The 15,687-nt window shown below is 36.4% G+C and overlaps 1 protein-coding gene across 7 annotated transcripts in view; it reads right to left on the bottom strand.

The window, feature by feature from the left end:
• The window catches only part of ROBO2 (roundabout guidance receptor 2), a 655,957-nt gene that overhangs the window by 95,934 nt on the left and 544,336 nt on the right, over window positions 1–15,687 (bottom strand). For all 7 annotated transcript variants that reach the window (XM_065913481.1, XM_065913477.1, XM_065913480.1 and 4 more), the window contains exons 10-13: window positions 10,938–11,143; window positions 4,601–4,682; window positions 4,011–4,173; window positions 2,263–2,429 (exon numbers count right to left, since the gene is read on the bottom strand). In XM_065913481.1, coding sequence (XP_065769553.1) covers window positions 2,263–2,429; window positions 4,011–4,173; window positions 4,601–4,682; window positions 10,938–11,143 — 618 coding nt within the window. The remainder of the gene's footprint in view (window positions 1–2,262; window positions 2,430–4,010; window positions 4,174–4,600; window positions 4,683–10,937; window positions 11,144–15,687) is intronic.

The raw sequence follows: 15,687 nt of genomic DNA on the forward strand, positions 1-15,687 counted from the left end.
CCGCCAAGTGTTCTTTGCAAAGAAGTGCTTGACAAAACGCAAAGCTGCTTGAGAGTGTGGTGTCAAAAATGATCCTGACATTCAGACACAAAACATGAGTTTTTCTATTAAATATCTGTTGAGGGAGCATAAGTCTTTTGCTCTGTATGGTCTCTCGACTGGAACAAGCCAGATCACAAACAACTTTTCATTAATCTTTGTTGACCTTTTCACAGAGAAGTTATTTTATGAGTCAAGATTTAGTGACTGGCGCTGTTATTGAATGATCAAGAAGGGCCGCCAGATTTAATCACACCAAAAGTCTTCCCCATTCTGTGATCTCCCCACTTTCCACTGCAGTGATGCACAAAACCTATTTCTATCTACACAAGTAAAAAATGATCTGAGTACTACAATTTCTTGACTTAAAAATCATACACCTCTTCTTTTTTTAAGCTCAATAATTAAATTTATTCATTAAATCCACACACATTAAAAGCAAGTGGATCCAGGCAAGGTAAAATAGAACGAGTTTCAGGTCTTCAGATTCCTTGTTGTACTTTTTCTTTCTCTCGAGACAGGTTCTTTACCTACAGGCCCTTTATCATCATGGAAAATTAATCACATTACTTCCTAGAGAACAATAGCAAAGTGGCACCCCCTCCTCCCCTGACTGTCATCATGTCAGCAACGTTGCAAAATCACGTGGTGACTTTATTTGACTTGATTCCTTTAAGGCGCCCTTCTCTGTTATAATAGCATGCTAGTTACTATCACCAGGCTACATTGTAATTATAATAATATTTTATGGCTGTATGGTGCTTTTCATAGCATAAAAATACTACTTTGAATTATATCTTGTTCAAAACCTTTTACAAATAAGAAATAATTAACCCTTTCTCAAGAACCCTGTGGGAAGTAAGTCGTAACAAATAATAAAGCCACCATTTCTATTTTATTAGTTCCCTTCATCTACTAGTAACAAGGGAAATTTAACATCCCATATTAACCCCTAGACTCCAGCAATTTCTAGTGTGAAGAGACAGGCTACTATAGATGAGATGGGGAATCTTCCATTTTGATCTTATAATATTATAGTTGTTTTTTTTTTTTATTAGTCAAAAGCATCACATACCTCAGGAAGGAAGCTTGATTTACAGCTTCCTGAAAGAAATTGTTGCTTTAAACATCGGGTTTAATACCATTTACTGTAAAGATGCTTGTCAGACTTGAGCATGAACATTCCTTGGAGGGCACTTTAACAGATTGCTGGGCACCACCCCCAGAGCTTCAGAGTCAGGGCCTGAGATTTTTTTCTAAGGCAGCCCCAGGTGATGAGATGCTGCTTTTAGGAACCACACCTTGAGACCCACTTTGCAATCAAAACACAATTCTTGAACCATAGGAAGCAATTTTGATATCCTTCACAGGGCATCTTATCCATTAACGTTCACTTTTCATTATGGCAGAATTAATTTCAAAGAAGGAGAAGCATTTTCTCTTCCTTTGAAATATGGGAAAATCCTATGTGCATGTGTCCTCAGTCTGTCAGACTCGTCATGACCCCATGGACTGAAGCCCACCAGGCTCCTCGGTCCATGGGATTTCCATGGCAAGAACACTGGAGGTCGCTGCCATGACCTTCTCCAGGGGATCTTCTCAACCCACGGATGAAACCCACATCACCTGCACTGACAGGTGGATTCGTTACCATTGACCCACCAGGGAAGCCCACAAATTACATATGTTTAAATTTCTATTATAGAATTAAAATGATGACCAATAAGTTTTGTTGTTGTTGTTTAGTCGCTAAGTCATGTCTGACTCTTTTGCCACCGCACAGACTGTAGCCTGCCAGGATCCTCGGTCCATGGGATTTCCCAGGCAAGAATACTGGAGTGGGTTGCCATTTCCTTCCCCAGGGGATCCTGCTGATCCAGGGATCGAACTCATGACTCCTGCATCGGCAGGTCGATTCTTTACCACTGAGCTACCTGGGAAGCTCCCGGAGCCCTACAGTTAAACCCTACCTTCAATTTCTATGTAATTGTACCAAATGATTGTGTTTCATTTTTACCAAATAAACCCTGACAGCTCCAGAAAGAAGCTGTACTCACTAAGGTGAATGACAAGCTTTCTCTTCTTTCACTGGACCAGGTCTAGTGAAACATTTTAACATGCAATGCAGATGCATTTATCATTGGTCCTGCCATCCCTTTGTCCTTAAAGACATGTTTGATGCCTCTTTCTAGAACCAGTCATGTTCAGAGTTACTGAAATTACCTTGGGTGCGCACAGGGTCTGACATAGCACTCGGGTCACTGAGACCTTGGGGGTTGATTGCTCTGACCATGAATAAATAGATTGTATTGGGCCGCAGTCCCCTCACTGTATAGAGGGTGGTCTTGACGTGATTTGCCACTGTCTGCCAGCTATTGCTCACCGATTGGCTGAAACGGGAACAGAAATTTCATTTAGAGAACCGTCACGGGGGTCTTGGAAATGGAGTTGGATATCAATGACAAAGGTTAATGGCTGAAAATTAAACACACACACACACAACGCTTGAAGTGTTCAGCCCAATAAATGAAACATTTGGATGGTTTCAGTCTATTCCACAACAAAGCCGAGCCCACCTAACGGAAGTGCCATGCACAACAAAATTAAACTCAGCCCAGGAGATGTGAGAGCCCTTTGCTAAAGCGCAGCAACCCACGAATGAATACCTGTAAAAGGAACAGGGGCCAAGATCACAACATCAAGTTTATACAATAAATACGGTCCTCGCAAAGTTTATATATACCTTGAAAAGAATTAACCTGCAGAAAGAATAAATGGGCTACAGAGTAAATTATGCCAATACATTTTCCTGTTACAAGTTGTGTTTTCTTTTGCATCAATTCCACATGCAATATTACAATAGAGCCTTCTAAAACTACACATCTGTAAAAGAAGAAAGGAAGCATGTAATGAATATTTTCCCTTGGTCACATTTTTAATAAAATCGTACATTACACAGAATGGTGATTTCACATCTCAGAATAGTGAAATGTCTCTGACTGTGTGTGCGGACCCCTTAACAGATGGGATGCCCTTTCAAAGCCCTTGGTCTAAGGTCACATGCTACTTAGGATGAGGAGAAAATGTGATTTTTCAGGGCTGTATGATTTTCAGAAGTCCTTATACATCAAAGCATGAAAATTACAGAGAAACACTTGTGAAATTTGAAAACTAGGTACTGATCATTAACTTTAACAGATTAGGGAAATTTAAAATGAAAGTGATGATTTGTCCTTATGTTTAAAAAGGAGAGGCTCTATCACTATATTTATAATGGCAAATAGAAGCAGTTTGAAACTGAATATGAAGCTACATTCTCTCATTAGTATAACAATTTTTTCAAATTCTCATAAGACAGTTTTATACCAGTATTGACTAATTTGTAGTCCATATGCCTAAGGTGAGGGCAATTATTCCTAATAACGATTGGACCTAACTTTTCCTTTCAGCCATCAGAAGTGCTTGTAATCAATCTCTTTGATTGTAGTTCTTAATTTTCTCTTGGGGATAGCCAATACATGTAGTGAAATGTATAGCATAAAACACTGGAATTATTTCAAATTCTTCTCTAATTATTAGGAAGTAAAGTTCCAAGTTTCCATGCCTCAACTTGTTTAACTTAAAAAGTGCTTGTGCCTAATTAAATTATGTCCTGCTTAGTTCTAAAGCCAAAATTCTCATATTAAATCCCTACAATGGTCAGGCGAAAGAAAAGAGCTAAGTGATGATTTCATAACTAGATGCCTATATACACAGGCAAGAATGATGCATATTTAATGTTATAATTAAGGTATGAATGAAAAATAAACCCCAAATCTATTCTTGAATAAAGTAAAATACCAAAGATAAATTTTTAAAATGCCCTGATTAAACATGTCCTTAGAATAAAACAGCAGGATAGCTCACTTGAGATTTTAGGATATAGGAGCTCAAGCAAAAACTCAATGGAGAAAAAAGAAACTGTCTCATACCTGAAAGCCTCAATGATATATGCACTTGCTGGAAGGATTCCAGGGGTACCTGGTTGCCAGGACAAAGTGACACTGTTCTTAGTAACATCAGTGACCTGTGGTTTGGATGGTGGTCCAGGTAGGTCATTTAAATCATAATTTTTACTGATTGTTGCTCCAGATTCTATAGAGGACAAACAGAAAAAAATTCATTTCTGATTGCATAAGTTGACAACAATGCTTAAAAGACAGAAAATAGCCTATTAAAGAATTTGAATAGACAGCAATTTATCTTCATGAATCAAAAGTATATGTGAATATTTGTTTTTTCCCTATTGATCAGAAAATATTTACTTCCACACGTGATCACTGAAACTGCTTGTTCTTTAGTCAGAGAAAAGAGTAAGATTATCAAGGACAAATGTATCAAATTTCATACATGCAACGCTATGCACCAAGCAGGGTAGAAATGAAAAAGTGACATAAAGCTTAGTTTTTACAATCAATAAATTTAAAATCTTGCTTTCTCTTTAACTTGTTATCTGATAATGAGCTAATCACTAAAACTGGCTCAAAATTTTTTCTGTTAAAATAATTCACAAAGAATTCACCTGTCACATCCAGCACAGCACTCCAGGAAGTCTCCCCACTTGAACTTGTAGCCACACAAGTGTAAGTGCCAGTATCAGAAATCTAGTGTTCATAGAAGGGAGAGAATAAAACTGTTTTAATTGATTTGTAGGATGATTACTCAATCTCAACAAGGCAATATTTGACTTCTAAAATGTGATATATCATTTGGCTGTTGGAATTATACACTAGAGTAAATCATACATCCACATGAAATATTAAAATAAGCTCACAACAGTGGTTCAAAGATTCTTATTATATTTCTACAACTAAATGTTCTTTGTCTGTAAACTTGAACAGTTTTCTATTTGCCTCCATGGCAATCCCCTTATCTGGTAACTCCATTTTATGTTGGGGCTTCACTGTATCAGAGTTAGATATGGATAACTCAGGAGAGAATTTTTCAGAACCCTATAAACATCCACACTTTCCTGGTAGCTCAGACAGTAAAGAATCTGGCTTCAATGTCAGTAGTGTAAAGCTGTCCTCTTTACCATCAATAAATTGTATTTCACAGGATAAAATATTCCCGGGAGTATATAAGCACTTTTATACCATGGAGGTGGGGGGCAACACTTCTTTTTTTTTAAAAGGCATGGATAAAAGTGAAAAGGGAAAAAAAACTTTTTAAAATAGGAAACTGAATCTTTCCTTTTAAAGAGTGCAGTACTCACATTAAAGTTGTAACACTGTAACAGTGAATGAAATAAAGTTGCATCATTAAAAACAAATAAATTATACCTATGGAATCATTGCAATACAGAGCTAAAAGGGTCACAGAACTTAATTAATAACATAACACTTTTAAAAAAAACCATCATTCACTGATTACTTATGTTTAGTTCAGTTCAGTCACTCAGTTGTGTCCCCCTCTTCGTGACACTCATGGACCACAGCATGCCAGGCCTCCCTGTCCATCACTAACTCCCAGAGTTTACTCAAACTTATCTCCACTGAGTCAGTGATGCCACCCAACCATCTCATCCCCCGTCATCCCCTTCTCCTCCTGTCTTCAATCTTTCCCAGCATCAGGGTCTTTTCAAATGAGTCAGCTCTTTGCATCACGTGGCCAAAGTATTGAAGTTTCAGCTTCAGCATCAGTCCTTCCAATGAACACCCAGGACTGATCTCCTTTAGGATGGACTGGTTGGATATCCTTGCAGTCCAAGGGACTCTCAAGAGTCTTCTCCAACACCACAGTTCAAAACCATCAATTCTTTGGTGCTTAGCTTTCTTTATAGCCCAGCTCTCACATCCATACATGACTACTGGAAAAACCATAGCCTTGACTAAATGGATCTTTGTTGGCAAAGTAATGTCTCTGCTTTTTAATATGCTGTCTGGGTTGGTCATAACTTTCTTTCCAAGAATTAAACGTCTTAATTTCATGGCTGCAGTCACCATCTGCAGTGATTTTGGAGCCCCCCAAAATAAAGTCAGCCACTGTTTCCTCATCTATTTGCTTATATGTTAAGTAGTTAGAATAGGAAACAGGAGTCCAGAATGGTGGTGGCTAAAAGACAGGGAAGGGAAAAGCCCATGAAAATAGAACAAAGGAAGGTTCGAGGACTGGAGTGAGGACCTCAGGTAGAACAAACAGCACCCCTGGAGAGCCCAATTTACATAGGGCAGGCCCAGGGGGAGGAGAAAAAAACATATAAAAAGAGGAGCCAAAGGACTGGGATGCTCTCGCTCCCTCCTCTCTGCATCTTTTGGGTCAGCATGCCTTCATGCCTCGAGGATCTATCTTCCTTTATTTTCTAAATAAAACTGAGCTCTAAAATGGAGCTGCAACACTGATCTGTCTTAGCTGAGGCACGGTCTGTCTGAGAGCTGTGACATGCCAAGGGCTTTAAAGTCCATCCCTTCAAATTTTTGTTGTGACAAGACATAACTGAGTTAATCACACACTCCACTGACACTTAAAACATTTTTGTTATTCATTAACTAGTGGTACAAGATTTGAGGAATAGTTAATAAAATAATCAAGAGTTCTCTTTTATAAATGTTAAAGGCCAAAGATTCTGTGATTATATCTTGACAAAAATTCCAACATCAGTAAGATGTAATTTAAAAGCCCTCCCTGTGGTGGAGCCCCATGGGCTGACATTACAAACAACATTCATTCACATTAGTTTAGGCATGAAGGAAAAGTGAGACTGGGAAGAGAAACGGATGATCAGAGTAAGGCAAAGCAGAAGATACAGAAGTAAAATTCTGTGATGAACATGAGTCTACTTGTTGATAAAATATGAGTGCATGGAATATATAGTATCTGCTGGGTTCAAAATGTAAGTGTATTGATGACTCAACCTTCCACAGTTGATTCTTGGGTAAATCAGTAGTGCCTAGATGTTACTGTGGTTCCACCATTTTAATTGATTTTAAATGTCATTGTGTATTTTAACTTAAGTTTCAAATTGCTCTGGGATGTCATTCTTTGCTATATTATCTCGGTACAATTGTCTTCTATTATGCCAATGGATGATGGGGGACAGCCATTATAGAAAAAGCCATTTTTTCAAATGTGGCTACGCACGCATTACAGTCATTAGAAATCTTTGCATTTAAGAAGTATCACTCACAAACTAAATATAATGAGCCGAGGTTGGATTTTAATGGGATGTTCATTTGAATATGGTCTGTGAAAGAGTAAAGAATTTGCATTTTATTATAGCAGTTGAACTAAAATGTAGCACTTGTTATTATGTGCAAATGCTAAAAGAAGAATAGGTAGGTAATGCTTCTTAACTGCATCTCCTTGTCATTATGTGGAGATACGAGTTTGACATTAGCTGTGGTAGGTAGGTTTTAATGAGTATTAGAATATTCTACTTCCCAAAAGAAACAGATTCAGTTACCAATTAGCTGGACCATAAGAATATGGTGCTCAGCACACAATTTTCCCACTTTGCATTAAGTGCTAAAAAAGAAGGTGAGACACACAGAAATATGACCTACGGAAACCCTCTTTTGACTCTATCAGTGAAGTACTGTAAAACATTGTATTTCCTGTTAAAGACAGTCATCTTACAGAAAAAATAACATTTTCATTATGGAGTTTTATCAGAAGTGATATGAGAAGCCTAAATATCATTACTAAAGCTCAGTCTTGTTTCACCATCATCATTACCACATTCATTTTTATTCCTTAACTTTAAATAATATATTTTCTGGTCATGAGTGTGTTGTATCTTTCCTATCCTTCTGCTCTTATTTTTAACGAAATGTTTTAAAACAGAGACATTCTGCTGGCACACTCTCACCTACTTTTCTCCTCATGTAGTTGGCTGAAGACAAGGCCCCAGACGTAGGCATCTATGAAAGGCTACTTAGAAGCCGACAGAGCGCTCAAAGTTTCTTTGACATCATCAAGCACCCACCTTTAATTATTAATTTTAAGCACTACTGGGGGTCTTGACTGTTCAAATACACCCTTTAATACATTAGCACAGGGGAAATGTATTATCATCTGTGGCTCCAAAATTCTGCCTTTGACTCAAAGAAAGAGGCTAAATTGTTTACTCAAGGAGAGTTGGCATTAATTTTTAAATAACTCCCGTTTTACTGAAAGAAGGTCTAGAATTAATTTATAAATAACAAAGGTGAAAAACCTGTATAATTTTTCTTCAAATAAAAAAAAAATGGGCCAAAGAACTAAACAGACATTTCTCCAAAGAAGACATACAGATGGCTAACAAACACATGAAAAGATGCTCCACATCACTCATTATCAGAGAAATGCAAACTGAAACCACAATGAGGTACCATTACACGCCAGTCAGGATGGCTGCTATCCAAAAGTCTACAAGCAATAAATGCTGGAGAGGGTGTGGAGAAAAGGGAACCCTCTTACACTGTTGGTGGGAATGCAAACTAGTACAGCCACTATGGAAAACAGTGTGGAGATTCCTTAAAAAACTGGAAATAGAACTGCCATATGACCCAGCAATACCACTTCTGGGCATACACACTGAGGAATCCAGATCTGAAAGAGACACGTGTACCCCAATGTTCATCACAGCACTGTTTATAATAGCCAGGACATGGAAGCAACCTAGATGCCCATCAGCAGATGAATGGATAAGGAAGCTGTGGTACATATACACCATGGAATATTACTCAGCCGTTAAAAAGAATTCATTTGAATCAGTTCTAATGAGATGGATGAAACTGGAGCCCATTATACAGAGTGAGGTGAGCCAGAAAGATAAAGAACATTACAGTATACTAACAGATATATACGGAATTTAGAAAGATGGTAACGATGGCCCTATATGCAGGGCAGAAGAAGAGACGCAGAAGTACAGAACAGACTTTTGAACTCTGTGGGAGAAGGGGAGGGTGGGATGTTTCGAAAGAACAGCATGTATATTATCTGTGGTGAAACAGACCACCAGCCCAGGTGGGAGGCATGAGTCAAGTGCTCGGGCCTGTTGGGCTGGGAAGATCCAGAGGAATCGGGTGGAGAGGGAGGTGGGATGGGAGACCGGGATGGGGAATTCGTGTAACTCTATGGCTGATTCATATCAATGTATGACAAAACCCACTGAAAAATAAAAATTAAAAAAAAAAAAAAAAAATTTGACATCATTTTGTCTACTTAGAGCAATGCCTGTCTCAAAGTTAAAATTAAAATTACACACATTCACTTTAATAACAAGTTAAAGATTTGTGTTTGTGCATGTGCACACTACAGAAAAGTTATTCTTCCTTTTTGTTAGGTATCTGTATTTGACACACCTGATAAACATGTGATTGCAAATACTTTTCTCCTTGTGAAAAAAATTGCCTGTGGTGATCTTTCGAAAATACATGTAATAACTATTTTATCTTAATCCTCCGGCTTCTGAATGGGAAAATTCAACATCTTTTTGTTTGTTTCTTTTTTAATCACCTTGGTTCCCAATTTATACCTAGATACCAGATTCTACCAACTGTTTTTTCACTGAATCATTTTCAATCAATATTTCTTCATGTACTATCACATCAATCACCCTAATTCAGGCCCTCTTTCCCAGTCTTATGACTATTCTGACATAGTCTGGAGCTTTAGCTTGCTATATGGAAGGGAGGCTTTCTGTATTTGGTTCAATGAATTGAATACACTTGCGTAGGGCAGGTGGTCCCCATGACAACATCCTTCTGGTATTGACACCTTGTGTAACCACTCACCTCAAATGTGTGAGGGACCTATTGACTTACTCCTGGCCAACAGAATATAGCATGGGTGACAAGATGTCACATTTGCAATTGTTATATAGGGTAGTAATCATGTCTTGCTAAAAGACCGTCTTCCTTGATTTTGAGGAAGCAAGTATTGGGAATATCGACATGGTAAGGAACCACAAGCAACCTTCAGTCAACAAGAAGCAAGAAGCTGAGGTCACCAGTCCGAAAGCCATTAGGAACTGAATGCTAACAACCATTTTGTTTGAAAGCAAACTGATCCTCAGTCAGTTTTCAGATGAGACTATAACCCTGACTAAAGCTTTCTGAGACCCTAGGGCAGAAGGCCTTGCTAAATCATGCCCAGCTTCCTAACTAACAGAAGCTACGAGATCATAAATATGTGTTGCTTCAAGCCTCTAGGTATTTGCTAATACTGTTACACACAGTAGATAGCTAATACAATATTCAGAAATAAACATTATTTTGAGTTGCTCCCAAAGCAAGTCTAATTCGGTAAGTTGGCAGGAATGATCATTTTCTGTCATGTCATTTTCCACTAAAGGATCAGCAATGGCTTGCTGTTATCCACAGACTTAAATCTAAACTGCACAGCAATTTTGCCTAAACTATAAGAGTTTTTATGAACTAGCCAAACCTGCTTCCTGTGTCCTCACCAGTCTCCTCTCTTTCTTATTTTCCACATAAAGTGTTTGACTGAACTGCTTTATCCTCATTTCCTTAGAAACTCCCGTGTTCATGACAGTAGCACAGATACATTTGTCACTTTCAAATTATTTTATTTTTTTCAAACTATTTCAAATATACCATTACTATCATTAACTTTATGTGTTTAACCTTTTTAGTTTCACTGATCACATACATATGGGGTTGAAAGAAGAATAGAAAGTTTCTAGGTCTGTTAGGAACTTATGATTAACATAAGGACAATGCACTTCCTTCTAATTTCAATTAGAACTTTCCTCTAATTTGTTTGTCATTTGTAAAATAAGAAATAACATGGTCTATAATCAAATGTACAGCGATCAGACAGGCATGTAAGATTTAACTTCCCAATGGAGTGATTCCCTAGGGATATACATATTTATGTTGAGAGGAAGATCCAAATACAAACTCAACATTACTTACCCTTAAGTTCTTAATCTGCAAGGTTCCTTGTTCCTGTATAGTTGCTCTCGGATCTCTACCCAGGAAAGTAAATCCCTCCTTTAACCAGCTAATTACAGGAAGAGGGTCACCAGTAGCTTTACATTTCAGTAATGCTGTGCCATCAACTGCTAATGTTTGGTTGGCTGGGCCTTGTAGAATTATAGGTGGGGGTCTATCTGTCAAAACTAAAACACAAAGACATTTTCAGGATATTTTAACTTCTATGAAATTTAGAAAACTTTATATCACCCGTAGTCATAGCAAAAGTAAGACTAAAGCCCCAAAGTCAAACATATTACTTATATACTTATTTCTGTATATTCTATACCCAATATAAATTTATCATCTACACATACTACACATATATCTGTACCTATTTTACTGAAGCCATGTTATTATTTACTATTTACTCTGACTTACCTGTAACTCAGATGATGATAAGATGAGCTCTGACATCTTAGAAATGTTTAGTACTATTGAAAGACTTAATCATATTAAAATGAAAATGTGGAGAATGTATGATAATCATTCATAAAATGGCCAATTTACCTTCATAGTACCAGTTATGTTTTGTTTATATAGATATAGTATTTTTCATGATAATACAGTAGACTATAAATAGTTTATTTCCAAAACTGCTTCATTGCTTTAAATTATGGTAATAAAATTTGGGTGATATAATTTAATCAGCCTGCACAATTCAGCAAAAAAAATATCTAGTTAAGAATATATAGAGACAAGACAAAAATAGGACTTTCATGAAAAATTTGCATGTACATATATATTGATTCCTGTATTCAAGTAAATTTTCCCTAATTTCATGAACTTGGGTCACTGTGCTTTTGAAATCAAATGTTGATTTGTAGCAGGATCATCAGGACCTTTAGAAGTATTATATAATGCTTTAGGAAGCATATCAAAATATACAGTAATATTTAAATGGGTGATGAAAATATGGAATAAATTAGAGGCAAGTTTTCATCTACAGCTCATTAGAAGACCATGTCATATTGAAATTTATATCCAGGTCCAAGGAAAGATTTCTTCGAGAAAGTTTTATAAACTTCACATAGGTTTTGCTTAATTATGTATATTTACTCTTTATTATATTTTTACTATATGATATATTTAAATACATACATAACTTCCACAGAGAGAAAAAACAGTGAATTTGATTTACTGTTAAGCAACTAAAGAGTGTCTTTTCTCAAGAAAGTCATCTTGTATTATAATGTACATAATCAAAAAAAGTAATTTTGCTTATTAATGCTCTAATTTCCTTTGTCTACAAAGCTTCTACAAATACTAGTTTATATGTTTGTTTATTTTTCAGTCTAGATGCATTTTTATCGCTAGACTTTACAGTTTTAGGGAAAAATATTAAAACAGCCCTTTCAGAGCCTACCATGAGAAAGCCAACCAATTTTGATTTAAAACAGAAGTTATGATATATGTGTCCTGGCATGTCAAAATAGAGTGGACTTAAAGTCAACCTACACCTACTACATCAAAATATGTATTAAAATGTGTGTATATGTAGAAAATCTTGTAAAAACCTAAGGAAAACAGTATTCTCTGTGTAGTCTTCACAAATAAAAATTAGAACCATTTAGTTCACTGATTTTCTTGATCAAATTTTTCATTTCAAAAGTCAATTAAATGAGAGCGAACATGAAAGTATAATATTATACCAATTCTGACATATCTGGCAATAATTGTGCAAATAGTTATTCAAGTTGAAAGGTTCATGGAATTTATTTTATTTATAAGTTAAAAATGGAAGGCTAATTCTCCAAACATTATGATTTTAAAATTCAGTGAGAAAAATGAGTCAGTATTAACAGAAAATAAGCTATTTATTATATTTTATATAATGTTACTTCTTTGCATCAAATGAAATATCTATATAGAATTCAGGCAACTTCTTGTAACTTGCTTTTACTATCATATCCGTGAAATCATTAGATATAGGCAAAGGACATCTGATTAGCTTCTTTTTCTCTTTTTTTACTGCCCAAATGAGTAGCTCATTGTCTTGTAAATGGATTTGATCAATAAAGTAACTGAAAATCTCCTGGCCAGAAAGAACTTTCAGTTTCAAGGATGTTATGGGTGAAAGATGACCACAAGTTTCCATGACACTAAGGTCGGAGGTTAAATGAACATTTAGGGCTTCCAGTGATCTGTGAACAGTTGCATGGTTTTTTCTAACTATGCATTATAAATCCTCAGTAAACCATTCATACAAGATCATTGCAACATCTGTTGTCAATATTATATATAAATACATTTCTTCTCTCTAGTCCTTATAGATTCTATTGGCTCTACTCCAAATTCTCACTTCAATTTTCTACTTTTCTGAGAGAAAAAAGGGGAGAAGAAAAGAAATGAAGAATAGAGTTAACAAATTAATGAGAAAGTATTTTAAAGGGATATTTTGAAATTCAAGTGTATTAAAACATCTTAGCTCTATCTATAAACAGTAAAATTATCACTCAACAGTACCTTTCATCACTATTAATAATCTCTTCTCATGTGAACACTTCAGTTAAAAATATTTCCAAGAAAGCAAGTACAAAAATGTAGTAACAGAAAACATTGCTATAGATGTTTTGAACATGACATATGTTTTCATTCTACTTTGGAACTTCATTTGGTTCTAAATCACCCTAGATCATACCAAACAACATGTTCAAAATGAAGATGATGGCTTACATATGATTAGACTGCTAACTAACCTGAAAAATTCAAAACTATGAATAAAAGCAGAAGTTGTCAGCTAATGTGTCATCAGCAAGTTAATATTTAGAGACAGAGTTATATAAAATAAGGGATGTGTGTGTGTGTGTGTATGTGTGTGTGTGTTTAGATATCAAAGTTATATTTCTTTACTGTCAAAATCAACAACTGTATAAACCTACATACAACGTTCTTGCAAAATGATCTTGACTTTGTGATTACTTATTCAAATAAAAATCAATGCAGAAATTAAAATTCAAACACATTGTAATAAAATGTTCAGAGCCATTTCAATTCAGGGTCGATGGGATGAATTGGATATATTCACTACTGATACTGCATATAAAATCAAAATCCAATGAGAACCTACTGGAGAGCACAGAGAACTCTACTCCTTGCTCTGTGGGGACCTCAATGGGAAGGAAATCCAAAAAAGAGGGGACATATGGATACACGTTGCTGATGCTGCTCGATAGCAGAAAGTGACAAAACCGTGTAAAGCAACTATGCTCCTAAACAAAAAAAAGTCATCAAATTTCCTTATCACTCATTTTAAGTCTGACCACAGAGACAAAGCTATAATTACTACTGATTTGAAAGACCGTGTCACCAACAAACATAATTTCTCAAAACGAACTTTCCATTTCATTGTTCTTTCGTCGCTAAGTCATGTCTGACTCTGTGACTCCATGGACTGCAGCCTGCCAGGCTCCTTTGTCCATTGGATTTCCCAGGCAAGGATACTGGAGTGTTGTCATTTTCTCCTCCAGGGGAGCTGCCCAACCCAGGGATTGAACCCATATCTGCTGCATTGACAGGCAGATCCTTTATCACCAAGTCGCCTGGGAAGTCCTTCCTTTTCATTATATTGGGCATAACTTTGAATATCTACTTGTTTCATGATCCACAGCAATCACATCAACTGGCTCTTCTATATCATCAATTTTGTTTTCTACAAATATGGTTTGCCTTCTGCATAACAACTTCTTCATTTAAAAACATTTAAAGCCTGCCTCTTTTAAAATATCATGAGTAGCTAGATTACAGTAGAGCTCTTAAGCATTATATTTGAAGTGTTTCATAGTAGTATAGAATAAAAGTCTTTTACTAGAATATCGCATTTTCCAAGTATATGTTTCTGGACATTTTTTCTAGTAGAAGAAAAATAAAATATTAATTATATATTTATATATAATTTATATTTAAAATATTAACTATATATTAAAATATATATTTTATTAATATAATCATTAATATATTTGTTCTAGTATGAAACATAGGAACTTAAAAAGATTAAAGATATATTTTTATTTTTTACAGAAATATGGATATTTGAAGGGTCAAAGGACTTGCCCATCTAAAGCAAGAATTTCTTGGCACTGTTACTGTGAGGCTGCCAGGGTTAATTCCATGACAGGCAGCCTGGACCTAAGTTTTAGCTTTCCCCGAAATGGTAAGATTCCCCACCCCCATCAGGTAACCTGAAGCCAGCCAATCAATATGCGCCCAGTAAGAGACAAAGGGGGAAAAAAAAAAAAAAAAAAAAAAAAAAAAGAGACAAAGGGGAAAGCTGAAAAGCCCGCGAAAGCCCAGGTTTGAAAAAGCCCGCGAAAGTCTGTACCAATAGAATTGCTTTGTAAACATGTAACCAATCCGCTTAAGCCAGCTACTAATTGATTATGCATGTCTTATAAATTTCTGTAACAGCTTGGGCTCAGGGCTTTTCTGACCCTGCACCACTGTGATGGCGGAGGCAGAAGGCCCTGGCTCGAGTCAGTAATAAACTTCCCCTTTTTTGCGAGTTGCATTGCCTTGGAAGCCTTCTCTCTTCCCGCTCGGGGATTCGGACATCGGACATAACATTTGGGGGCTCGTCCGGGATCCCTTGACCGGGAGAAGAGAACGCTTCCAGGACAAAGGGGGAAGGATAAATAATAACACCGGTGCTCAGGAAAGACCACAGTAAATTCAGGGCCCTGTTGGGGAGCAG

This window comes from Muntiacus reevesi, chromosome 21 (genome assembly GCF_963930625.1).
Source record: "Muntiacus reevesi chromosome 21, mMunRee1.1, whole genome shotgun sequence".
Taxonomy (NCBI): Eukaryota; Metazoa; Chordata; class Mammalia; order Artiodactyla; family Cervidae; genus Muntiacus; species Muntiacus reevesi.